This window comes from Sinohyriopsis cumingii, chromosome 14 (genome assembly GCF_028554795.1).
Source record: "Sinohyriopsis cumingii isolate HCF-2022 chromosome 14, ASM2855479v2, whole genome shotgun sequence".
Taxonomy (NCBI): Eukaryota; Metazoa; Mollusca; class Bivalvia; order Unionida; family Unionidae; genus Sinohyriopsis; species Sinohyriopsis cumingii.
In genome coordinates, this window is record NC_142974.1 from 31,617,119 (window position 1) to 31,645,004 (window position 27,886).

Consider the following 27,886-nt stretch of genomic DNA (forward strand, 5'->3'; position numbering starts at 1 on the left):
CTCAAATTGGCGATGGCTGCCCCGATGACACAATACACCACGAAGATTTGGCAGAAAAAGACGATTTGCGTTTTAGGCACACGTTCTCCACACCACACCCACAAGGGTTGTTTTTGTAAATCTTGCACAGAAGAACTAGGGGAAGAAGGACTGGTCGACGTAGCTGCGTCTGCTGCTGTGTGAAAGGGCATGATGGTCACTTCTTCTTTTTATAGTCGATGACTTGCGAAGCGTCGATCCAAGAATCGAAACTGGGTGGATATCCTTTCCAACGTACTTTGACTTCTTTGACACGTCGTTTGCCCACTTTACGGGTTCTGCGTTCGAGAATGCTTTCGATGTCGTACACGTCGTCTTCTTTTTTGGTGACACGTTGTAACTCGGGCAAATAAAACGTTCCTTTGAGTACTTCTCCGTTCATGTCTTCCAATTTATAGACGGTAGGATGACGGCCATGTACTCGTCCAGTGACGCGAAACAGTTCGGTCGTCCAGTTAGGTAAGTAACCTTTGTCGAAAGTGCGTTTGGTTTTGCCAATGCGCACCCAATCTCCCACGGTCAACTCTCCACTTTTCTTGGGGACAGCCCTCGTCGGGGACGTACCGAACAGGCGCTCGAACACCAGCACTTCGTTGTCGGGAGTCACGTCTTGCGGGGCACGTCCGATGCTTCGATGGTAAGATTGGTTGTACGCTTGCACCAGGTGTGGTAAGATGTCGATGTACTTCAGAGTGTGGTGATGCGTAAAATATTTCCACATGCGTTCTTTCAAAGTGCGTTGAAAACGTTCCACGATGCTGGCTTTGGTTTCGGGATTCTCGGTGGTAAAAAAATGAATGTCACGTTTCTTTAATTCTTTTTGGAAAGCTTGGTTCAGAAATTCGGTGCCTTTGTCCGTTTGCCATCGAAGAGGGTGACGACCGCTTTGTTTCAGCACTCGTTGCAGGGCTCGCACTAACTCACTGCTGGATTTGGAAGTCAAGGGTACGACCCAGGCAAATTTGGAAAAGACGTCGATGACACAAAACAAATATTTGTAACCACGATTGTAGCTGGCCAAGTGAGAGACATCGGCTAAATCGGCTTGCCATTGATGATCGATGCCTTCCACTCGGGTGCGACTTCTGGCAAACTTGCGTCGAATGGGTTTGTGTAAAGTGTAGGTAGCTTGTTCTTGTAACCATCGTTGTACTTGAGGTAAACGGAGACTTTTCAGCCGCGTTTTGGCAGCACGATACAATTTTTGAACTCCTGCGTAACCTGCAGGATGCGAGGGATCGTAGTAAATGCTGGCTAAGACTTTTTCCATTTTTTATTTTGTGTGTTAATAAGTCACCCACTCTTCGGTGATGCTACTTTGGGTGGGACGAAAGGGTGGTTTGGAAACGGATTTACGTGTCCGATGGGCTACGGGAGTAGAAGTCGAAGGTGGAGGTGGAGGTGGCAATGGAATGACTTTGGTTTTCTTTTCTTTTTTCACTTCTGGTTTCCCTTCTTTCTTTTTCACTTCTGTCGAAGAAGGCGTGGACATCATCTTTTTAACCCAAGCTTTCATTTCTTCTCGTTGGGGTGTGGGGGACGGGGTCAACAAGGATCCTGCAATCTTACTCGAAATGGGAGCTGCTGACGGTGTTTGAAACACTTCGCGCATCTCTTCTTCCTCAGGTCTTTGTGGGGTAGCATCTCTGGTAACCCTTGGGGATGGTAGTGGTGGTGGTGGTGGTGGTAATGATGGTGCTGGACTTTTCATCAAGGTCTTAAAATCTTTTAGAGTGGGTAAAGCTGTTTCGTCTAAAGCTTTCTGGTGAAAGAGTTGCAGTCGTTGCAAGAGTTGACCATACTTTTGCGATTTTTCTGTTTCGGACAAATCTTGGCGATCCATCAAGGACTGCAATTCGTGTTGTAACTGGGACATTTCGCTCAAATTGGGATTGGGAGGTAAATGCGGGGTGCGTTGTTCTTGCCACCGATGGTATTCCATCCATCGTTTGTAAGGCACTAAAGCTAGTTTTCGTCCTTCCATGGGGTTGTCAGGGATGAATTCTGAGATCTTGGGACTTCCGAAGGCCTTTTTATCTTGCTCCCATCAGTCCTCCCAACATGGTTCCCAAGACTCCTTTTAGTATGGGGCCTAACAAGAGAGGTAAAATGCCTCCACGTTGGACCAACATCTTCTTTTTTTGACGAATGGGAATTTTCTTTTGAACCATTTTCCGAAGAACGTGACGATGTTTGCCTAAGCATTGTTTCTGGTGTTTGGACAAAGGGATCGTGCCTTTCAAAACGTTCAAACAACATTCGCACACGGTATCGATGACCTCTTTGGAGGCCGTTTGAATGAGTTTTTTTCGTAGGGGTGGAGAAGCTTTGGACAGGACAGATAACAGGTCCCCATGTTTGGCTAAACGTGGTGGCAGTCCTTTCCTTTTTTTTCCTTGGGGTTTTCTGGAGGGTGACATTTTTTGCTTGTGGGTTCCGGGACATTCACCGAACAGACACTAACGTCGATGACTTAACGCACACCCTTTTATCTTTTTTTCTGGGACTATCGCTTTGTCATAAAGGTGACAATGTTTTTCCGAAAATCGCCAAGGAATCCTCCCCTTTGTTGACGCCTCTTTTTCTTGGAACGACTGTGTCTTTTTTTAGGGTAACGTCGATGCTTGGCTAAGCGCTTTGTCGGATGACGCGTCTGCCTTTGTCTCTTTCTTTTGTGGCTTCTTGGAGGTGACATCTTTTACAAGTTCACTGATACCCCCGACTTGGTCACAGGTCTTTTTATACTGGAACTCGTCGCCACTGATTGTCTTTACGTTTTATCAGTTTGAGGACAGGCATGACACGTCGTGCAGGGGTACGTAACGGACTAAATCGAGCCAGTTCTTGCTTGGACAAATCCAGTAAACTTTGTAACATGCCTGATCTTTCATGGACTTTGATTTTGGGAGAAGGTACTTTGTGAGCAGCAGCCACTGCCGCTAAATTGGAGGGTCCTGCCACTGGGGAAGTTCTTTTGGGGGTCATCAACGGAGAAGTTCTTGGTGTAATCAACGTCTCCAAGTACTCTTCAGTTCCTGGTGACATCAACGGAGAAGTGGACAAACGTGAGGCTGCCGGAGACGCAGTCACCGCTGTGGCAGGTCGTGGCTTGCGAGTGTAAGGTTGCGTCCTGGCCGAAGTGCCTCTCTTGCGACTAGTTTTCTTCTTCTGTGGACTTTTCTTTTTCTGGGGACTTTTTCTCTGTTTCTTTTTCTGGGGGCTTCTTTTCTTTTTCCGGGGTGATGGTGGTGGTGTCTGGTAAGAGGAGGGTCCTGCCACTGGAGAAGTTATTCTTCTTGGGGACCTGGTCTTTTTCTTTTTCTTCTTGGGGCTTCGTTGGACTTTTGTCTTGGGGATAACTTTGGGGGCATTAGGATCCCATCTTAAGAGTGAGCGAATGATGACCCCTCCTAGAGTACCGCTCCCTCCAGGTTTCAAAATGATTTGTTTTTTGGTTTGAGTGTCGATGCGGGGATCGGCCAGTTGGACCAAAGCGACTTTGTTTCGATCGAAAAAGCGTTTGGTTTGATGAGGAATCTGAATGATTCCTTGGAGTAATTGACGTGCCGTCACCGTGAACCATCGTAAGACTTCTTTGAGACTAGCTTCTAAGACACGGGCTCGTGTTTGTGGATCTTTTTCTCGGCTGATGCCATACAAGGCACGAATCAATTTGACGGGAAGATGCGACTGAAGGGACGTCATGTTCACACTGTGTGAGACAGACGAAAAAGGGTCTGAGGTTTTTATAGATTTTTTTCATGGGTGGAGTGAAATGAAGTCGAGGACGGAGACGTGTACAGGACAGGCCCTCCGTCTTGGCACCAGTGGTGAAACAAGTGGGTACGAAATCGCAAATCCTCGGGGGTCGTAGGTTTCAAATCGACGAGTAAATAGGCGTGTGGAGTTTGAGTGGCATCGTCGTACGCCTGAGTCAGCCAAGGCGTTCCTAACTGTTTGGCTAAGACTTGCACTTGCGATTTATCTCGAGGGCTTTTAAACAAGACCACGTAATGCGCATTGAGACTGATGGTGCGATGGGCTTTACTTTGTTGAAACAAATTTTGGGTGATGTAAACGACACTGGCATTACGGTGATGCCCTTTGCGCGTGAACCACAATTTAATTTCTTCTTCGTCTTCTCCTAACATGTCGTCGAAAATGACCAAATGGGTTAGACGGGAGTCAGAGACGATGCCATCGTCTTCTTTAGGAATGCCTTCCACAAACACGATGGAATCGCCTTGACTTTCTCGCAAGAGGTTGTACGCCGATTGCCACTCTTTGTAACACCACACGATCCGTTGAGGGGGCCGATCGATCAAATGATGTTTATGTTCGATCAAACGTTTGACGAATTCGGTTTTGCCTGAACCGCTAGGTCCAGCAATGAGCATGTTAAAGGGATGGCGAAGATACAAAGCCTCCCAACTGGCACGATCTAAGTGTTCGTCGATGACTTTGACAGTAGAGGAAGAGGGAGCAGAGACAGCAGAGGTAGCCATGGTATGAGAAATGTCACTTGTGACACGAAAAAACAAACAAGACAAGAGTTTATATACTTTTTCAGAACACGTTTATTGAATGTTTCAAATATGAACACGAAAGACAAAAATACATACAACCCAAATAGTGATGTACAGGAATATAAAACACAGCAAAGCGATCAAAGTGGAATATAAACAAGTGTCTGTACAACATGTTTTGGTTAACCAAGATGTCCTAGGGACAGTGTGTAATGTTCTTACAGTCTCTACATGAGGTATTGTCACACAAGTGTCCTCCCGGAATGACCTTTCAGGCATGTCCATGACAGTCCTGTCCTGAAACGAGTGGTTGTTCTCGGTGACGGGTTCTTCTGGCACCGTCACTAACACGGGTTGAAAAGTAACTTTTTTCCTTGAACAACTCTTGTGCATACTGGGCCACTTCTTGGGTCCAAGCCTCAAAACCCCCCTTTTTCCAATCACGAACATCTGTCCAATGGGGATGTAAGTCACAAGCTACACACACATCGTCATACACGTCTTGGGTAGCTAAAAGTTGACGAATCTTTTTTTCCTGTTGAGGTCGAGAAGTATCCAGATGAAAACGCAAGGCTTTGAGCAAAAGGAGTTTTTCGTGACCATTTAAGGCCATGGAGGTGGTAAGTACTGATCGTAAAGAGTCCACAAGGAATCGGCTGGTAAACGAAATCCCAGAAAACAAGTCACTAAGACACACACCACTTGTCGTCCCAAATTGAATGGATATAGTTCTTGTAATAATTGATGGTAATGATCCACGGTTTGAATATGGTCATTGAGTTCCTTCCACGGAATCTGTTGAATGATATGTGACATAATCCGTGGCATGGCAACTTGATTTTATAGTGTCTTTGTTTCGGAAGCAATAAAGGTAATTTCTAACCAAACACGTTCGTTCTCCAGTAGGGAATTTAAATGTTACATACTGTAACTGAAACGCCAGAGTTTGTCTAGATGTTTCGTCTTTTTCTAAGCAGATTCCATGTAACAAATGTTGGTAATCCTTTAACTCGTCTTCCTCAATACGTTGCAGTAAGTGAATCTCCAAGTAACCAAAATTACGAACGTCTAGCCCATCATCATCATTCATATACTGAAAGTATTCAACAAGGTCTGACCAGTGAAAAAATTTCTGACGAATCAGTCCTCTTATACCATTCAGGTACCAGTGGTTAAAGATCTGGTGACGTAACGGATGCAATTGTTCTTTACGTTTCACTTGTATTTTCACCAACTCTCGATAAATCCTTTCTCTCAACTCCTCAGGCAAGCCCAAAATGTACTCTTGTAAAGTATCCATAAGTATATACACTGTTTTTGGAATCGCTGGGTGGTAGCCAATAGCCTCGTTTAACTTTGTGCCTAATGTAATATCCACTCATAATCAGTCTTCTTGTACTTTGGAACAGAGCATAATTTAAAAACGGATGAATCACTTTGAGTTTGCGTTTCACTTGTATTTTGATCAGTTCTCGGTAAATGCGTTCTCTCAACTCCACAGGCAAAGCACGAATGTTCTCTAGCAAAGTATCCATGAATAGGTCATACTAAATCCTCTTTGGTCTGACACAAGAAATGTACTCTTTGCACAAACATGGTTTCACTTCAGTGTCGAATTTAAATCGTTGAGTCACTAATCTACACATGACAATTCGTTCAGAAGTTTCCTCTTTCACCAAGTTGACATTGTGTTCAAGATGTTGGTAATTCGTTAACTCTTCCTCTGGAATTCGATGCAGTACGTTTACAATGATGTAACTACAATCGTCCATACCAAACCAATCCTTTTTAAAACTAGAGGATCGTTGATCAATGTCTGTCCGATGGAACACTTTCAATTGAATCAATCCTTGTATAGCCTTCAGGTACCAGTGGTTCAAACACCGGTGACGTAACGGATGCAATTGTTCTTTACGTTTCACTTGTATTTTGACCAGCTCTCGGTAAATGTGTTCTCTCAACTCCACAGGCAAAGCACGAATGTTCTCTTGTAAAGTATCCATGAACAAATTATTATGGTAAGAAGTTACTTCAATGTCTCGGTCCCACTAAGGGTAAGTAATGACAATTCGGTGACCATCGAGCATGTTCAACGTAGGCCGAATCTTGCGGTTCCCAGTGGTGAAGTGACACACCGCAACTGAAGCACTTGACTTTATCTCCTTCGCCCAAGTAGAAAAATCCGGCTCTGGCTAATTCTTCGGGTGTCGGTCCTCCCAGATACTTTGGCCATTTTCCTTTGAACGATTGAAGACGATTTTCAAAGTCGCAGTATTCCGACAAACGCACAGGAAACGAATATTCGTCTTTCACAGGTTCGTTTCGATGAGGGTTGGGTGACATGAACAGGAGTTTGCTCAGGGCTGGATGACATCCGTAGGGGGGTAGACGTGAAGGTGAACATTCCCCTTTAAAACGAAACCCAGTAAAATGTCCAAGAGGACGAGCAGCATCGCTTTCGCACCCCACAGGTTTGACACGCACAGCATCACTTTCCATGATAGGGGTAGGGGCACTAAAGTTCCCATGATGCTTTACGGCATCGCTCAGGTCACAACGTACAGCATCGGTCCCATCGCAAGGCTCACAATCGCACTCGTCTGCAAACTCCGTTACGCAATTACAATGGTAACCACATGGACAATCACAGTTTCCTTCCGGACATTTTCCGTCGCAATGCATGGGTCTTATCCATCCAGTATTAGTCGCACTAGAGAAAGATACAGCTTTTTTACAATCCCCAAACTGGAACGATGTCTTTTTCAAAGTATTCATCTTGTTCGCTCGGTCTTGGTAGTCACAATGAACTATCGATCTTGACCATAGCCCCCTTTTTATACTAGCCTCAATGCAGTCTCCAGCTTGTACATCTTTCCTTTTTTACGTTTTTTATGTCTTGTTTCGGAAGGTACCGTCTCTAAGGTACCGTCAACATTGTACCGTAGTGTAATGAGTGGAAAGGCCATAGAAAGGTAAGGGCAGTGCGGAGACCATCGAGTATGTTCCAGAATAGCTGAATCTTTATAGATACATAGATCCATTCGTAACTTCAGTCCGCAAGCGAAACACTGTACCTCGTATCCCAATCCTGACTCAGGTCCCAAGTAGACAAATCCTGTTCTAGCTAAAACATGCGAAGAAGGTAATCCTTCCCTATCCGTAGGCCATTTCTGAAACGTGTCCAATCGACGGGCACAATCACAATAGTCAGGTAAGAAGACTGGAAAATGGTAGGGTTTGAACTTGGAGTTCTCATCGGGTTTCTCACTTGATTCTTGCTGTGGCGAAGTCATCTTTCTGGTGGGTGGCTATCCTCTTACAACCAATGTTTTATACCAACGTGTCCATACGGTAAGGTGAAATGATTGGGAAGTCGAACTCGCTTCTGGTACACGATTTGATAGACTTTTTCCAGGGGTCGACTGACGATGTGGTGAGTGGGTAAACGTACAATCTTGTTCGGCTGGTAGGTGGTCACTTTAAAGTTTCCATCCTCTCCCGATTGCAAGGCTTCTTTCAATACCCCAAAGTTGACCACTCGACTGGTACGATAATTCAGAGTCAGTCCTTTCACTTTGCACGTCGTGTGCACTTCTCCTTGTTTGTCCCGGTATTCGTAGCCGTAATTTTTGGGACCGCCACTGACGAAACTTAGAATCTTGTCGTCGGGATGCTCGTCTGTCCAGGCTCCTAAACGGTCTCCTTCGATGTTAGGGTGATGTTGAATCGGGTGATGGATGTAAATGCAACTGTCCGTGTCAAAGTACAGGACGCGTTCTTCTAACAGTTCTAAAGCTTCGTACAATTTTAAGCGAGCATGAGCTGTCACGTAAGCCGCAATGATGACATTTCCAAAAGGGTCGTCTTGTACAAAGTCCAGATCTTCTTCGTAATTGACCAAGATTAAATTCTCTCGAACGACGTCCACGTGTTTCATGTATTTGGTTTTGTCGTGAATCATCTGGAAGTAGCGGGAAGGTTCTGTCAAATATTCCGTCTTGGGTAAACACGGTCGTTGTGCCATTTTACCCCACAAGCAATTTAACATCACTTTGGCAAACGATCGCCTGCCTTCGTTTTTCTCGATGTGGTCTAAAGTGATGCCTTCTTGTTCCCGGTATTTCTCTTTGAATTTTATTTGGTCTTCGGGAGTGTGACACCAGGAAGGATAGCCGCTGGCTTCTTGCTTCAGTTTCAAAAAGGCATCCACGTAGTCGGCGAAAATGCCTTTCTGAGTAGGGTCACCTTTGCAGTACTGTTGTGTCTTGGGAAAGTGGCAAATTTCGTACACTTCTAACAGTTGGTATCCCATGTCCAGAGCTTTGAACAATTCTACGCTGACCCAAGTTCCCGTCAAGGCTCGTTCTTCCTGACTGTGCTGACAAGGTTGGTCTTGGTTGCACGTTTCGGCACAAGTACGGCACAAGGGAAACATCAGTTTGCCTTGACAATGGTGAGGTAAGACGGGGTGGTATAGGTTCGTGGGAGGCAAAACTTTGCACTTGATCAAGCCTTCGTATTGTCGAATGTTGACCAGGTCGATGTGTTCCGTCAGCAATTGCGGGTGCCCTACAGGAAAGCGACAATATTTGCACACGTAGGGATACAGCGAACACACGTCCAAGTATTTGATTTCTTCTCCTTTCTCTTCGTCGGCTTGGTACAGCAAACAGGCGGCATTGGTCCTTCCTCCGTACAAACTATCCCTTGGGTTCAGCGGGTCCATGAACTGGTAACTTTCCACGAGGCGTTTAAACTCGGGATCGGTTTTCATACGGTGATCGTACTCGTGTTCCCACATTTCCACCACTTGGTATCCTTCCTGTTCTAACTTTAGGCGTCGCTGACAAGTGTCCTGGTACAAGTCTTCCATGGTTCGTTGCAAAAACTGATTTTTAGTGCCACGGTCAGGGTAACAAACAGGACATCCGTGAAATAAGCAACCGTTAAACTCGTACACGATCTTGGGGTTTTCTAAGTCCCAGCCATCGACCGAATACGTTCCGATGGTCTTTTCGCCCCCTCCGTTGCGGGCATGCTGAATCCACTTGTCTTCCTTGTCGCACAAGTAATGTAACCAACGTAGGGCTTTGACCGAGTATTGACGTTTGACAAAGTGGGTCGTTTGAGGGCTGATGACAGCCACGGTGTTTTCAGGCATGAATCGTTGTCGATACACTAGGGAACACGCTTTGGCAATGGTGCAAGCTTCTTTCAAAGGATCCACCCCTCCGTGTTCCATGAACAGTTCTCGAAATTTTCCACAGCAACGCCGTAAAATGTCCACGTCGGAACGACAATACTTTAGCATTTCTTCCTGAAAGTCGAAAGGGTCCGAAGCGTGAGCCTGGTACCAAGCGTAGAAAGCTTCTCGTTGTTCGGTACGCATGTTGTCGGGGTCGTAATAGTGAGCCTCAGGTAAATGGGGTAGAACGGCGTGTTGATTGGCTTCCGTATTGAAAAAGTGTGGAAAGTACCCTTTAGCCATTTCTGTCATTCCAAACGTTTTAGGCATTCGACTCAAAGGCATGGCCAAATAGCTCATCGAATCTTTAAACTGCACTTGTCCCACTTGCATGAAAATGATTTTGGCTCCGTTCAAAGTCACTTTAGGACGCTCGGTGCCTTGTTCCGTATAGTACCTCAAAAGAAACTGTCCATCGTATCCGGAAAAATTGTGAGCCATCACCGTGGCATGACGATGACAATCTCCGTAACGTTCGATGTCCTCTTGGCTCCACGTCTTGTCGACGGGGTCTAAGACCCATTGGGCAAAATCGGCTAACGTGTTCGGTCCCCGAAAGATTTTTTCACGTCCTCCGGGTATCTTGCTGCAGTGAGGGCAATGACTGAAGATAGGTTCTTGAATGCACTTCTCGCACGCTCGATGAGCCACGCAAAAATTAGGAATGTGAATGCCGGTCTCTTGCATGCATTCGAAATCGAAAAAGATGAAATTGCCTTTCTTCTTGTGACCGTCCTCTTTCTCTGGTGAGGGTTGGTATTTTTGCACGTAACATTGGTGTTCCAAGTCCACGATGTGGTGACAAATGTGACATTTTTTCTTTCCTGAACATACGTGTGCCTTGGTATTATTGGTACGTATGACTTGTTCACACGTAGGGCACAATCTCAGCAGTTGACAAGCGCATTTCTTCTGTGAACCTTGCGTCTTCAAATGTTGTTGGTAACAGGTAGGGCTGACAAACGTGCGCAGACAAGTGGAACAAGGCACTGGTTCTTCGCTCAGACAGGGTGAAGAGGCCAAACATCCTGTGCATTTCGATCCACAATGTTTGTGTTGCTCTCGATTGTTATAACCATGGTCACATTTCTCACAATAATAAACATATCCCAGGAATCCAGTGATACTGGTAATGGTATCGAAATGGTCATCATGATGATAAAGGTGAATGTATTTTCCGTCCTTAAAGTCTTGGCCTCGAAACAACAGAGGTCCGCGCACTTCTTGAGGGTGCACTTTCAAGGTGTAGCGTGGAGCTAGGGCATCTTGCAATTTTTGCATCTCAGGAATGCCACAGGGTGTGTCTTTGGGCAGTCCGGCTTGTTGTAACAGGAGTTCTGCTTCGTTTCGTTGTTTGGCTCGGTCGGAACGTTGAATAGTGTTCCAGGTTCTTTTCCATTCTACCGTGTCGTTCTTGTTGGCATAGGTTCGTCCCACCACGATGGCACGGGCTAAACACATCTGGTCATGAGGGTTGTTAATTCGGACGAGACTCGTTTTGGTGTTGCGAAGGTCGTCCACCAATAACATCTTTTTGCGTCCAGTCCCTTGAGGAGGAGAGACGTGGGTCATGTCCAGTGTGGCTTTACCATCGGTGATGTCAAACTGATCATTAGATTGTTGTACGTGTTGAATCTTGTCCATGACTTTGGAAGCAGTTAATTCTGCAGGGGTGCTAAACTCGATCCAAACAGGGGATTTCAAACCGTCGTGTTGTATGGAAAGTCTCAAGCGATCGTCTTCTTTGGGTTGACATTGTCGCTTGAGTGCAGTGAGCAGAGAATCCCACACTCCGGTGATGAACCCTTCTGCTTTCTCTAACGGTACTTCGGACTTGAAATCTTTAAACTTCACCGTGTATTTGTAAGCCGTGGTTCTAAATTTTCTAGAGGAGCGCTTTTCCGTCTCTCGAATGGAATAGTACTTTTCAGGGTTGACAAAGGGTGGTGAACTTGGTTTAGAGGGTTCGGATTCTGGTTCACTCATGTCCTCTTCAAAATCACTGGCATGAATTTGTGCCAAGATTTCAGCCCTGGTACGAGGCGATAGATCACGTTTCTGCCTCTTACTTTCTTCTTCTTTCTTCTCGAATGAATGGGATCGTTTCATCTTGAAAGCAAAAAGTCAAATGACTCAAGTTCAAACACCATAAACTACTTTATAGTCATAGCAGACCAGCGTATATAAAAGGGTGTGTGTCTTGTCCTTTCACTATTCATTTCACTCTCAAGCCGAACACAACGATGGAAGAGACTGACCAGATGGAACGTTTCGTCAGAGCTTTGCGAGGGGTCATTAGAAAATTCTCTTCAGACCAGCCTACGGACTACTCTCCTTCCTTTAGAGATAAAAGTCAAGATACTTGCTATATCTGTCAGAAGAAAGGGCATTGGTCTTCAGAGTGTCCAGACCGTCAAAAAAGAAAAAAAACAGGGGATAAAAAAGACAAAAGTCAAGATACCTGTTATTATTGTAAAGAAAAAGGACATTGGTCTCCAGATTGCCCAAAAAAGAAACAAGAGGAGTCAGAAGAAAAGAGGAATTCTTCAGAAGAAGAGAGGGATTCTTCAGAGGAAGAGAGGGATTCTTCTGAGGAAGAAAGAAGACAGGTGAAGAAAAAGAAACAAGAGAAAAAAAGAAGAAGGGAAGAAAGCGAGGAGGAAGAAGAAGAGGAAAAGAGTGTGACGGTGAAGAAATTCAAAAAACAGAGAGACTAAACAAGGAGACAGAAGAAATTAATGAACTTTTTATTAAAGTGTTGAGTTATAAATTGTGAATTGGATTGTAAAAAATGGAGAAAAGAATAAATGAATGATATAAGGTAAGTGTCTTTGAGTTGTGATTTTAAAATAAGAAGCTACACTCACGCACTCATACACAGACACGTATTAAAAGGGTAACATGGGTGAGTTTTTTTTTTTGAGTTATTGGCAAATTGAAATTGTATTTCTTTTCGAGAAATGTGGGTGGCCCTGAAAAGGGCCTTTTTTTCTTCATGGTGTAGGGGTGAGTTTAAGCAATCAATTTTAACTGCCTTAAGCCTTTGCCACGGCCAAGGCCTACTTCTGGACTGCGTAATGTTGATGATGATAATGATTGGGTTGAAATCACTAAGGGTGGTACGGTAGGCTTAGTCACAGGGTTGACATGTTTGGCTCGGGAAGGTCGTATTCTCTTCGGTCGTGATAAAGAAGTCTGATACATTTGTTTCAGACTTCTTAACTCCGCTAAAATGTCCAACAGTACCGTGACCGTTTGATTTTCACCCTCTTGTTTCTTTGCTGCTACTTCTTCTTGCTGTTGTTTTTTTCTTACCTCTTCTTCTTGTTGCTGTTGCTGTAGGAGAAAAGTCTGTTCCGCTTCCTTTTGTCGTTGTATAAATTTCTCCAATTCTTCTTTCTGTCTCTGTCTAAAATTCTCCACTTGCGGTAATGAAGAAAGTAACGAAGGTTCCGGAACAAATTCTTGCGAGGAGAGAAAATCCACAAAATCCCAATTCACCTCTTCTGAAAGTAAGTCCGGGTTCCCTTGGGCAGTCTCCCCTGCTGGTGCACCCCACTGGATCGTTTTCTGAGTTTCCGTCATGTTGAATCACTGTCGCATAGATTGACTGCACACAAGCGCTAGCGAATCTATATTGACTACGTGACGTCACAGACTGCTCTCTTCGGATTGGATGCGAGCTGACTGAATTCTGTAACGCGTGTTCGGATTGGTAAATGAACTCAATCCGTTTCAATCCTTCCTCCGCCTATAAATAAGCGCCGTTCAATGCATTGATTCACCTGTTCTCGTCGCTTCAAGATGTGGACTACAGTTGAGTCATCCACCCTTGTGTCTTCCATGATGTTTCGGACAGACTTGCTCATGTATGTCCGATCGAAGTGGACCGTTGTCCACAGGACAAACACCAGCCTGTGGATACGTAGGATCTACGTCGAAAGACAAGGATGCCTGAAAAGAGTGCTGATGTACGGACCAACAGTAAGACGCAGCCTAAGGACAAGAAGAAGACCAATGCGGTGCCATTTATGTTAATGAATACATTAACATAAAACCCAAAGGCCCTTTTCAGGGCCAGCCATATTTCTCGAAAAGAGATAGCCTTTCCATTGCCTACCCCTTTTTTAAAAAAATTTTTTTTAAATTTAAAAAAAATCCCATGTTAAATTTCCCTTGTCCGTAGAGTGACCCACGATTTATTGCCATGTTCAATTCCCTTGTACGTAGAGTGACCCACGATTTATTCCCATGTTAATTCCCCTTGTACGTAGATTGACCCACGATTTTTCTCCATGTTAAATTTCCATTGTACGTAGATTGACCCAAGGGTGTTTTTAATGCTAATTCCCATTGTACGTAGAGTGCCCCCCTTCACTACTAACAATGAACCCGTTTCCCGCAGCGATTGGTCAGGAGGTGCAGAAGACAACGGGGAACATACAACTCAATTAGAGCCGTGCACTACCCATACATTCACATCCACCCATGTAACTTCCCGTCTGAAGACTAACAGTATAGAAGCAGCAAACAGAGAAAGGAACAAAAAATCAAGACGAAATAGACCTAGATCAGGCTTTGATCCTGCAAAGGAAGAGTCCGATAAAACAAAGAGGATTACATTAATTCTGTTCATGATTACATTGGTTTATTTCTGCAGCTTCTTGCCTCACTTAGTATTAAAAATATGTGTTTTCCTGAAAACGGATTTCCTCTCAAGTTTGACTTTCTCAGAAGCTTTTGCTTATCATACTTTCGTTTGGTCTTTCTTTATAAACAATGTGGCTAACCCATTCATATACGGATTTTGTGACCAAAAATTCAGAGAAGAACTGAAGTCATTATATTGCAAATGTCGACGTTAGAACTATTTTATATACAAGTCATGTCTGTACTGACGCTATTTTAGCTTCAACACTATAATATAGGGTAGTTTATATAGATGAAAGAGACGTGCATATGTACTGTTACAATTACCGTTAAGGTATGAAAAAGTTTACGTCCCATATTACTTTGAGAAGCATAATGCACACTTGAAATGTGCAGTTGTGATTTTATTCTAAATCAGTAATTAAGCTGCATATCAAGAATTATTCCTGAAACAATGTGAATGCTCCAGCCGTGATTAGTTTTTGAGATCTTGTTTTAAATTGAGTTGACAAGTTCTAGTCTATTCCCCCCCCCCCCGTATATTATACCAAAATAAAAAGTGTTTGAAATCGTATTTCATACGTTACTGCTAGATCAAATGAAACCTATCTACATATCTTTCCTAAATAAAATCATTTTGATATAAAACTCAAGTACTTGTGATATTTCTGGTTTTAGTTTAGATTATGTATAGCCTAGAGTAATTTGACATACCGTGATTTTCTTTGTATGTATTTGTATTGCTATATCATTGCTGTGTATTAGGAATCCTTATATATACAATTTGTCATACATTGTTGATTTTGTTAGTCAATCAGGGTCTTACTGTTTTCTGTGCGTTTAAAGTCAATATGTTGGCTATTTCATGTGTACCATCTACCAACAACCAAAAAATAAGCAATGTGGAACGCAGTAGGAAATGTTAAATAAAAGAAGGACCCCTCTTTAACAAAGACCTTGAAACTGTCCTAGGAAATTCATTGTCTTGGCAAGATCACGAAATGGAATAAGCGAGGTCTGCTTTTCATGGTGATCTTGTTTTGAATAAATTTATCATAATACTGTTATGTCTTGTCAAAGCAGAAACGTGTAAAAACAGTGTTAATTATTACGTTGATCTTTCTAACTTTCCTCTAGTACAATTTACATATTATTCTTCCCTGTGATAGCATAAAACGAAGTTTGCTAAATTTTTAAGACCGTAGCAAATTAACCTGACATACATTATTGAATGCTATTTAGTGGCACCTCTAAGGCATTTGATACGGTCTGACAGACAGCCTTGCTAAATGGTATTTAGTGACATTGCTAAGGCATTTGATACGGTCTGACAGACAGCCTTGCTAAATGATATTTAGTGGCACTTCTAAGGCATTTGATACGGTCTGACAGACAGCCTTGCTAAATGGCATTTAGTGACATTGCTAAGGCATTTGATACGGTCTGACAGACAGGCTTGCTAAATGGTATTTAGTGACATTGCTAAGGCATTTGATACGGTCTGACAGACAGGCTTGCTAAATGGTATTTAGTGACATTGCTAAGGCACTTGATACGGTCTGACAGACAGGCTTGCTAAATGGTATTTAGTGACATTGCTAAGGCATTTGATACGGTCTGACAGACAGGCTTGCTAAATGGTATTTAGTGACATTGCTAAGGCATTTGATACGGTCTGACAGAGAGGCTTGATACGTCAGTCATGTGGAATTTAGTCAGATGCGACAGGAAATAAAGTGTTGTTATGAATTCATGTGATTCTCTCTTATTAAAAAAAGCTTGAGTTCTCCAGGCGTTAAGTCCATGTCTTCTATAAATAGTATATATCAAAGACTTTTAGCCTATGTCGATGACACTTGCAGTTCTTGTTATATTAACATAGTTACAAGTGAGGCAAAATGCTGATAATACCGGCACAGTTGACATTGTTATAAAACGCTTTTAGTACTGGCACAGTTGACAGAGATATAAATGATGACAATACTGGAACCGTTGCATTGATATAACCTGCTGACAATGCTGGCACAGTTAAAAGAGAAATATAATGCAGGTAATATTGACAAAGGTAAAATAGAATAAATGCTGAAGCAGCAGGGAAGTTCTACAGACCAGGTGGCACAGACGAAATTAACCCTCCCAAACAAACTTTCTCCGTAGAACCCTCAGATTGCAGAAATAAAACCTCCTGCGCAAATTAATCCGCGAAAATTCGACCCAGGATGCAATTTCAGGCATAAAAAAAAACAACAAAATTTAGGGGGGGGGGGTAGAAAAATTTGTGCGCAATGCAAGAAAAAGCTGCGGATGCTAATTTTATCTTACAATAAAACAATATAGTTGAAAATAAGATGAGTCCGAAAACTAGCACAGTTGGAGAACCTCATTCTGCCAGATTAGCGCGAGAGCAATTAGCGGCATTAAGGAAGCTTATTCCGACAAAACGATTATTTAAGAGAAATATTCGTGGTTACGAAGATATGCAACATGGAATTTCAGAAACTTCGGCAAAATGGTTGAAGCCAATTACTAAAACAATCGAACAAACTGTATATGGTGACGAAAAATATAAGGAAGATGAGGAAGCTAGAAAACGTGGAATTTTTCGCGCGTTGAAAGGTATTGAGGAGCAATCACAAACATTACCCGATCGATTAGCAATAGCAGCAGCAGCAGTGCAGCAGGGTGGGCAACCTGCAATTGCCTATAAAGTAGGTCGTAAGGGAAAAACTGGAGCAAAACCTAGAAGGAAAAAACCTGGAGCAAGACCTGGAGGAGGACCTGGAGGAGGACCTGGAGGAGGACCCGAAGAAGAAGAAGAGGAAGAAGAGGAAAAAATGTTTGATATCAATGAATTAAGAGAAAATTTTACCAATGAGGGATGGGAAATGATAACAACAAATGTAACTCCTAATATGTATAGTCTAGAAAAAATGGGTCAATTTGCGGAAGATACGTTTGTTATTCGAAAAGATTATTTGACCGAAATAGGATCGGAAAGATGTAAATCTCGTAAAAAATGGATTGCTATGTTGTATAGAATTTATGCAAGAATGCCGCGGATTAGAAATGATGATTCGGCTTATTTAGTATTCGAAAGAGCAGCACAAATGAGAAAAGATTATACTAAAGCACAAAGAGAAGAAATGGAGAAGGAACAAAAATCTAAAAAACGAGGAAGAAAAGTAGCACCACAGGAAGATATTCAACCACAGGAAGATATTCAACCACAGGAGCCAATATTTCAACCAGAGGAATTAGGAGCTAGACCAAAGGAAGATATTCCACCACAGAAAAAAGAAAGAAAATCGAAAATGAAAAAAGATCAGAGTGATAAACCAATAATTGTTCCCGAATATATATCATCACCGGCTAGTAGTTTGTTTACAATTAATCCTAAAATATCTGCTAGAAATTATTTGGATGAAAAAATGCTGCATTTAACCCGCAACTATGATTCAACAGTTCAGATGGCTGCGGATAATTCTCCGGAAAATAAAAGATTACTTTTACGAAAAGATATTGATGTTGATAAAATTGACGAAATTGATTGGCTAGCAATAATGTATTTTGGTAGTTTAGAACAGCCGATAATATACGAAGATGAAAATTTTGGAAAATTTTCATCAGATGTTATTAAATACAGATTTGCGAGTGCAAAAAAGACAATTTCGCCACCTGAAAGTAAAAGTTCGCCACCTGAAAGTAAAAGTTCGCCACCCAAAAGTAAAAGTTCATCACCTAAAAGTAAAAGTTCGTCACCTAAAAGTAAAAGTTCGTCACCCAAAGATGAAAGTTCTGATTCATTCTCCTTTGATATTCGCCACTCTCCTCTTCTCTCTCCTACATTATATCCAAGGGAACCTTCTGCATTCCCTTCTTGGCGACCAGCACCTCTAGAACCAACGCCGTCAAACTACAGGGGTCCCACTGAAAAACCAACAAGATGGGGAATTGACCCCGGGGAGGGTAAAACACTTAGGGGCGGTACCCCTTCACCTCCACCAGAACAATATTCACCATGGTCGTCGTCTTCAGGGACATCACCAGGATCAGCAGAGGAAAAGAAATCTTCATCGTCGTCAGATGAAAGTTTATTCTACATAACGCCATTACAATCAACTCCAGAAACAAAAAAAACAGGAAGTGGATATTCAGTTTGTCCCGATAGTGTTGTCAATGATGTATCTCGCCTTGAAGTATTAATCGGAGGAAAGCGAGCTGGAAATAACTCCCGTGAGATAGTCAACGAAGCATCAGATATTTGTCAGCGATTATTTCGCGGCGGTATCATTAATTCTCACATTTATAAAGAGTTTGTCGATGAACTCATCGATTAAATCAACACAATTGAAATAATATGATTGTTCATAAATATCAACGCAGACCTAATCAGGTCCGCATAGTAAACTCTCGATTGCCAGTATACAAATATATTCACGGTAATGGATTCGGCGATATCATTGGAAGTCTTGTCACGCGAGTAATACCTAAAATTGGACCAATGGTAAAACAACTAGGATTGAAAGCGATAGGAAAGATAGGTGAGACTGCTGTTTCTGGTATCGGTAATTTGGCTAGTAAAGGCTTCAACGCTATCAAAAATAAAATATTAAGTTTAGTACGTAAAAAGCAACCCGTCAAATTACCTATCACCAGAGAAATGCCACCTGAAGTCAGTAAGGCCATAAATGACGCAGCAAATAAAAAAATAAATGATCTAGCACAAGAAGCTGCTATAACAAATCTAGCGCAGGAAGTTGCTAATACAAATCTAGCGCAGGATGTTGCTAGGACAAATCTAGCAAATACAAGTTTTGTTTCAGGTGATGGTCTTCGTTTTAGACGATATTATTAATAATAAATGTTCGCACAAGTGTCAAATGAAGTATTTGACATGGATGAACCAGTAGGTAGGGATACATCAGTGCGAGATTTCCAGTATTTCTCGTACGATGTAGTTGAGCCAGATTCAAGAAATCGGAAGGAAATACAAGTCCACGATACAACAAGATATTTTCTTCCATCTGAGGCGTATATCGAATTTGTTGGGAAAATGGTAAAAGCAGCTGATGGTACCGACTTTGACACCAATTTTAAAATAGGATTCGTCAACAACGGTATCATGTCGTTATTCAAGAGTGCCACTTACATGATTGATGGAAAAGAGATTGAATCAATCACGAACAATGTTGATATAGCAACGACGATCATAGGCCTAGCCAGATACTCAGATGATTTTACCAGATCAGCGGGTCCTAGTATGATGTTTGCCAAAGATAATTCTGAAGAACCTGATCACGTTCCTTTTACTCTTGGTGTACCGACAAATGCCGCTGGTACTGCCGCTGGTGATATTTCGCAAGTAATGCTCACCACCAATAACCATTACAATCTTGGATTTCACACACGAAGAAAAATGCTAAAAGATGACGATCGAAAATTTTCCTGTGCAATTCCATTATCTCATATTTTTGGATTTTGCAGACATTTTAGAAAAGTTATATATGGAGCAAAACATACGATAATTTTTGTTCGAGATGCCAATGATGACAGAGCCATTTGGCGAGATACTGGTGATGCTGGTAAAGTTGTCCTTGAAAAAATTGCCTTGTGGATGCCAGCGATAACACCATCGATGATCATAGAAGAAAAATTATTATCATTCATGAATCAAGGAGGAAAATCTATTATGTCTTGGTTGACAACAATGACTGATTCTATCGAAAATGTTAATATCAACGGAATATTTACCTGGCGAATTGCGTCACAACAGGGCTCTTCCGCACCTAGACATATCTTTGTTGCTCTCCAAAACATGAATAGAAATGATCAGGAACATAGTCATATGATATTTGATCAATTCGAGGCAACAAACGTTTCGCTGAGAATAAACGGTCAACAAGAACCAACTGAAGAAATAGCCATCAATTTTGCCAACTATTCGACAGCTTGTGCATATCATCGATTGTTAAGTTTTATGGGTCGCGATCAAAATATTGATACTGGATTGCAAATATCACAACTGGATTTTAATAATCTTTATCCCATCTATTATTTTTCCTTGGAACATCTCGATTTGGTAAAGCAGTCGGTCGTCGATATTCATTTTAAGGCCAGAATTAACACAAGGGGAAATAATGCAAGAGCAATTGCAGTTATTCTCAGCGATAGAACAATGATCCTGGAAGGCATCAGTGGAAGAATGAGAGTCATCGACGCGCCCGTAGAGAACATGTAATAAATTCCAAATTTAGATTAAGTGATTATTAATATGCCATACGATCACGTCAGCGTAACTCTGACCCCCGGTCAGGTGAAAAAGCTTCAATCGGCAACAACAGCGCGACGAGGTTTAAGTTTAACCTTAAAAAGCAATCAGCTTCACGGTGGACCTAACAAACTATCATTAACTAAAAATCAACATGGACATTTTAACAGAGCCAAATCAGCAAATACTGGTATTCGCCTGAATCTCTCAATAGGAGCAATCAGAGATATGGTCAAAATAGGTGGTATTTTCCCTCTATTGGCCGCTATTCCAGGATTGATAGCTGGAGCTCTCCCCATGATTGGAAAAGCAGTAGGATTAGGCGCGCTTGGAGGGATAGGTTCCGCATTAGCAAAAAAAGTTACCGGAGGAAGATATCGCAAAAAAAAGGGAGGGATATTCCCCCTTCTTGCTCCCCTCCTTCTTGCAAAAGCAATGCAGCAACGACAAGGATCCGGCCTTTATCTAAGACGACCCCCGTACGGATCCGGGTTAAGTCGAGCCTACCAGCCTCAAATTTAGATTTAATCAGTGAAGCAAAAAAAAAGAAAATAAAATTTTTCAGAGGCGTATTTATGCGAGATCAACTACCAGATAAACCAAATCCTACCGAGACAGGAATAATAAATCTCGATAAAAATTCTGGTCCTGGCACTCACTGGGTTGCTTACGCGATTAATCCTCGCGAAGTTGTTTACTTCGACTCATACGGATTAGCACCACCAAACGAATTTATCAAGTATGTGTCAAAACTAAAACTTCCGGTTTGGTATTCAACGCTTCCAACACAAACATTAGCAGATCCACCAATATGCGGTCCAGAGTCAATTAATGTCCTTGATGCAATTTCAAAATCATCCAATCCTTATCGCAAAATTTTATTTGAATATACCGTAGATAAATATCATGGTTGACATTTACGGTAGATCTCTCTTCAGAAAAGAAAAAAAGGGAGCAGTCGACATCGATACATCAAAGTTTGCAACCAAGAGTGATATTAACAATCTTTTATCGCTGTCAGAGGTGGATCCTGGCGAAGTTGCTGTTTTTCAAAATACCGAAGGAAGATTACAAACCAGCAACGTCAAAATAACTGATATAATCAAGCGAGACGAATACCGCGATCACATTAGTCAGTTTACTCGCCAATCGGAGATGGTATTAAAATCTATTGCTGATATCGCCGATATTATAGCGAAGTTACCCCTGAAGGCCAATATCGCGGATGTGGAAAAATCCGACAAAGAGTTATCAGCAACGTTGCTTCTGAAGGCCGATAAAGCATTACACGACGATCTTCAGGACAGAATGACAAAAAGACTTAACAGATTAACTAACGACCTTAAAAAACTCGAGGAGGTATCAAAAAATCTCAATAAAAAACTCGACGAGGATATAAAAAAATTCATCGATACCTACTCAAATACACACAGCAATCTCATCGAGAGAGTAAAATCCATCAATGAGGAAATTACCAAGATAAATATCTCGATGGGTGAGAAACCATCAATCGACGATCTCAGCAAAAAAATCAACGAGGAAATTATTAAACTCGGCGATGTTGTTGTTCCTGAATTTACCAAGGGGATTAACGTGATGCAAGGACAAATAAAATCCATCAACGATGAAATAAAAAAACTCGACGAGAATAATCTCAATGACACTGACATGTTAACTAAAATGATATCAAAACGAGTCGAAACATCAGTGTACGAGAAAGAAATTCGAGATATTAACGAGGATATTCTCAGAGCAACTACGAGGTTTTATTACATCAACACAAAAATATCGTCAATGAACCTTGAAATATTATCGCGAATTTCGATACCAGCGGAGGTAGAAACAAAAAAAATATCCTGTTATGTACCATTTGTGTTTAGGTCATATGATCTTTTTTGGAGCCCCGGAAGTAACGATTTTACTTTCAATGCGCCAATTACTGGTATATATCGGGTATATATTATCTCCGACATAAAATTTAATGTGCAAGTAGTACAAGAAAGACAACTAAATTCTGGTTATAAATTTCATGAAATTTCCCCGGGATTTTTTATTATTGCGTTAAAAGAAAATAGCAACACATTTATTTATTTGGAACCACCAGATAGATCTTTCACAGAACCAACTCACTATTCTGCAATTTTCGAATTTTTATACGAATATAACAGTGATCATGCAATTGATATCGTAGATTAATAAATGACCGCATCGGATTACCGATACAATCAGGCGCGATCATGGCAGGATTCGTTAAAAAAACTCCTCGACGATTATCAGATAAAAATAAAGAAATATCAGCGCAGATTAGTTACCATTGATGTTGCTGTTTACGCTGTATCAGCCGTAGTCGCCGGTGCAGGAATAATTCTATCCGTAGTGACAATGATAGCGCCAATCGTAGCAACAATAATAATCTCGTCAACAACGACAATTGCCGGTGTTTTAAATATCATCGCGAAAAAGATATCCTCGTGCACGAGTGAAAAGTTATCTTCGTACAAAAGTAAACTAACTAAGATCAATGACGCGTACTCAAAATTATCATCGTTACTTTCGGAGAGTCTTAATGACGGTATTATATCCGATCTAGAATTTTCTTCGATTATCAGTATCTACTCGGAGATTGAACAAATGAATATTAATAATGTCCGAGTTAGCCCAGATCGTGACAAACACGACGCCGCCGACAACAACGTTAATATCGCTAAGTTCAACGAAACCAGAATTTAGCATTAATTTTTCAACACCAATCAACGTCAACGAAATTGCGTTAACACAATTGCGCGTCTACAATAGCTGGCCTAATGTTAGATCAAAATCATTCGGTAATTTGATGCCAAATAATTCACTTGTTTTTGCAAATAAAAATAAACCCGATGGAACACCTGATTGGATCGTCGTTGGTATACCAACGGGCAGTTATGAAATTGATCAGCTGAATAATGAGTTTATCACTAGAATATCAAATATAACCGGCGATGCTACTCCGGGAATAAAAATATCTGCACATGAACCGACGTTGTCATCGATGATAGAAGTGAAATCACCGTACGTGGTAGATATTTACCAATCATCGATTAGAAATATATTAGGTTGGCCCGAGGTCGCACCTCTGGTAGAACCAAAAAAATCGGATGTTATTATTCCAGGTTGGTATGATGAAACCCTTCCAGAACTACCGGAACCAAAAAAATCGGATTTTACCACCAACGAAGGATGGTATGGAGATATCAAACACAAGCCTCTGATCCACAGCGCCATCAATCTCATGAATAACCACAAATTTAACCTAGTAATGTTCGTTTTCACTTTTATTAACGAAAGAATTCTCTCATGGCTGCCTCTTCCTAAAATTCCCCCAGATGTGAAAATCTTCGACGCTACCCACATTAACAGGATAATAGCCCCCATAGACGGTATCTTGGTAAGAAGAACACTAGACGAGTTTATTCAAGAACACGAATTACAATTAAATTTATTGCGAGGATCATTTCATGAATGCATCCTAAATAAATCTGGTTCATGTAGCGAAATTATAAAGCACGTGAAGATTTTAAATCAACTTGCGAATGATATTGAATATTATCATGATATGTTTATTCGGGCGATAGTCGACGATATATCAATTACCGACTATGTTCTCCCTATTAGCAAATTCGAGTTGATCAAAAACTCAGGAGAAAAACAAAAATTCATGAGAGTATTTGAATTAACCGAGGAAACACTGCCAAATTTCAAATTTCCCAATTCTGATTTTGATGCGATGAGAAAATCCGTCACTGATACCATTGATGATTTATTTCCGAAATTACATGCCGCATGGACTAAAAAAGTACATTCAGAATTGATTCTTAAACACAATAACGATCCTGACAAAGGTGGACGACATATATCGCCGGATATCGTTAATATAACGGAAGTTATCGCGATTTATCTTCACGCGGATGTTGTCGAGGGTAGCTATAATGTTGATTCGTCAGTGTCGAATCAAGCGAATCAGGGATTTGTTTTGTATTCGTTTTCACCTAGCGCATCTCCTGGTTATTTGATAATAAAAGAACCAATGAATCCGTTTTACCTGCGATGTCATAATCGATTATTGACGAGAATAAATTTCAAACTAACGGATCAAAAAGGAAATTTACTTGATATACGAGGAGAAACTGTTAGTATCAATTTGCTAGTGAAATCGTAAATCTATATCCCAGAGAAAAATGGGCGAAAAAAATAAATAAAATCCAGGAAAATTTTCAAAATTAATATATTTTTTTTATTTTTTTTTTTTTTTGCGGAATTAGGAATCGGAAGATTCCCTAACTTTACTCTCGTCTACAAGTCTTTTCAACTGCCTGACACGCGAACTTGTAATTTTTCGTGATTCATACGCGTCTGATAAAATCAATCTAGCGTTTTCTACCAACATCGATAATTTAACAAAATCCTCGATGCGATCATCGCTGACTGTAGCAAGTGATTGATACATCGCGATTTGGATCTTCTTTATTAATTTATATTCTGACGGTAGCGTATATTTATATTCAAGTTTTCCTTGAACAATTGTTTCAAATTCAGATCGAATTTTATTTGTATCTAGATCCGATGGAAGATTTATTTTTTTCTTCAGATCATCAATCGCTCCAATGATGTCGTTTATGGTTTCCTCATTCATTATATTAATTTTGTAATATTTAATTATTCTTCGTCGCTTTCCGAATCAAATATTATTCGAGTATAGGAAAATTTAATCCACGAATCAGCATCATAAGAAAACGTTGCGTTATATTTTCCTTCCGCCACTCGTTGTACCGAATGTGAGTCAATAACGAAATGTTTTGCAGCTGCATTCATCGACTCGAAAGCAAGTTCTTCACCTGTTTTTCGATTTATCGATATGACGGCCCTCGAATACTTGGGAAATCCACGGGTATTACCAAACCTCGAATTTTGACTCAGAGTTACAACTCGAAGGTTAGATAACTCGTTATTAAGTTTATTACCGTCAATGTGGTCGATAACAAGTCCAATTTCTATCGGTCCCTTGTAGCATTCGTATATGAATCTGTGATTGTAATAACATTCTGTTCTTTCCATTCTTTTATGGACTGTAAATTTGAGATATCCCGAATTACAAATACTACCAACACGATGTTTCGTTTTTATGTTTCTGACGTTACCATCTTCAGATGCCTCGTATCCCTCGATGGTAGGATGTGATTTATACTCGTTCGTGATTTTCATTATGGGAATCGCTGATTTCATTTCCATATATGATATTCTCTTTGTTTAAATCGAAATTTGCTTTGAATCGATTAATATAATCTTCTTCGCATTTTATCACTGAGGAAGATCTTCTTTCATAATATCTTCGTAACTCACGATATTTTTTTCCTCCACAGGACAAACACAATCGAGTTTTTCCTCGAGTGCCAACTTGGCAAACTAAACACCGTTGTGGTCCTTTACTGCCTTGTCGAATTGCGTATATATGAGCTCCACAATATTCACCTCTGCAGGATTTATCGCATGATTTTGTTGATCCGACTGTTATCCATTTACATTGCATTATATAATTTAAACATTTGTCTAAAATATAATAATGGATTTATTTGATCTTGATGAGGCAGAATATATTATTCCAGAGGTCGATCGTGCAAAGAAGGAATTTTTCGATGATGGAGCGATTCATACCTGGTCAACTTGGAAAACTAACTCCGTTGATGCTACGATGAATTTGGAGCGAGCAAAAAAGATAATCGAGCATATAAAATCTGAACACAAAGAAGAACGATTTATCTTTGGAATAAAATTTATTGCACAAATGCCCGATGATACTTGGATTATTCGTGATAAACGAGATCCAGTACGTGGCGGTAAGAAAAATGTCATTCTTGATAAGAATTCGAAACCGGGATTATTATTGGGAATTGATGGTCCTTATTATGCTAGGGCGTATCCTTCTAGCGCTGTTGTCTATGGAATTTATCGGCTGAATAATAATCCTGACATGAAAAATCTACCTGCGATGAAAGAATCGCCGAAAATAAACTGTGTAGCTGAGCGAGTTATCGAGCATATGAAAAACGCTCGTCGTGGATCTGGCTTGACTCAATTGAGATTGGATAAAATTAACACGTGGGCAAAGACAGTTACTGATGGCGCATCGATTGACGATGTTGCTGCGTTAAGCAAGAAACTTAAATTTCCTATCACGGTAAAAACATTATCGGGAGAAATATTATATTCGTCGCCGTATAGTTCTCGAGGAACACCAATCGAAATTATTGATCATAATTCACATGCATGGGCACAGTCAGTAATGATATTCCCGAGGGATCGTTCTGTTAAATTTTATCCTGTGGAATTTGGGAAAGACAATTCCGATGCCATGTTTAGGTTTATCAAAATATTAGCCGCGTCTGATCCAATATCGATTTGGTTATTCTCAAGCGAAGAAAGATATGATCAGTTTATCTTGCCACGAGGAGATATTTACCGTGATGAAATATTACACGAATCAATGAAAAATATCGCGGTGAAGTATTCATCAAATCCGGATCGATTATTAACAAACTGCTTTACTGTTCCATCTGTTGCTGCTCACGCTGCCAGAGAGAGAAATTCGTGGAAACCTACAAGAAATGAATTCCTCAATGATATTCAACTTAGTTGTATCGAATACGGCCATGGAGGATTATGGAATACCAAGTATTATTTCGAGGATATGATTTCCGTTGACATGAGCGCATGCTATCCTGGAAGTTTTCTCGGATATGGTGATTGTGCAGATTACTTTGCTAAATTTGGTCATCCCACCAGCGAGATGACGAGAGTTGCAATTAACGGACCGTTACCTGATTTTGTCATGACAGGATTCGCTCACGTAACTTCATTCGAGTTTGCTGAAAATTTACATAAAATTTGTTATATTTGGTTTGGTAGGCATTTATCTCAACGAAGATGGGTCCCTACGGTTTTGTTGAGATATATGCTGGATTCGTCGATGTTAATATCGTTGACGGTAAGCGAGGCGATTATATCGTATAGAAAGCAGACCGAGGTGTGGTTGCCAACAGATTGTGAAAATGCGAAAGATATCGGAAGAAAAATAATTGGTAAATTTACTCAAGGAGGATCAGTTGATCATAAACACCGACATGC

At 41.1% G+C, this 27,886-nt stretch overlaps 1 protein-coding gene across 1 annotated transcript in view; it reads left to right on the forward strand.

Moving 5' to 3' along the window:
• LOC149783518 (uncharacterized) overlaps nucleotides 1-16,209 on the forward strand; it is a 42,495-nt gene extending 26,286 nt beyond the window's left edge. The window contains exon 3 of the mRNA XM_089931761.1: nucleotides 14,193-16,209. Within this exon, the coding sequence (XP_089787887.1) occupies nucleotides 14,193-14,675 (483 nt within the window). The 3' untranslated portion in view covers nucleotides 14,676-16,209. The remainder of the gene's footprint in view (nucleotides 1-14,192) is intronic.
• Nucleotides 16,210-27,886: the final 11,677 nt, after the last annotated feature.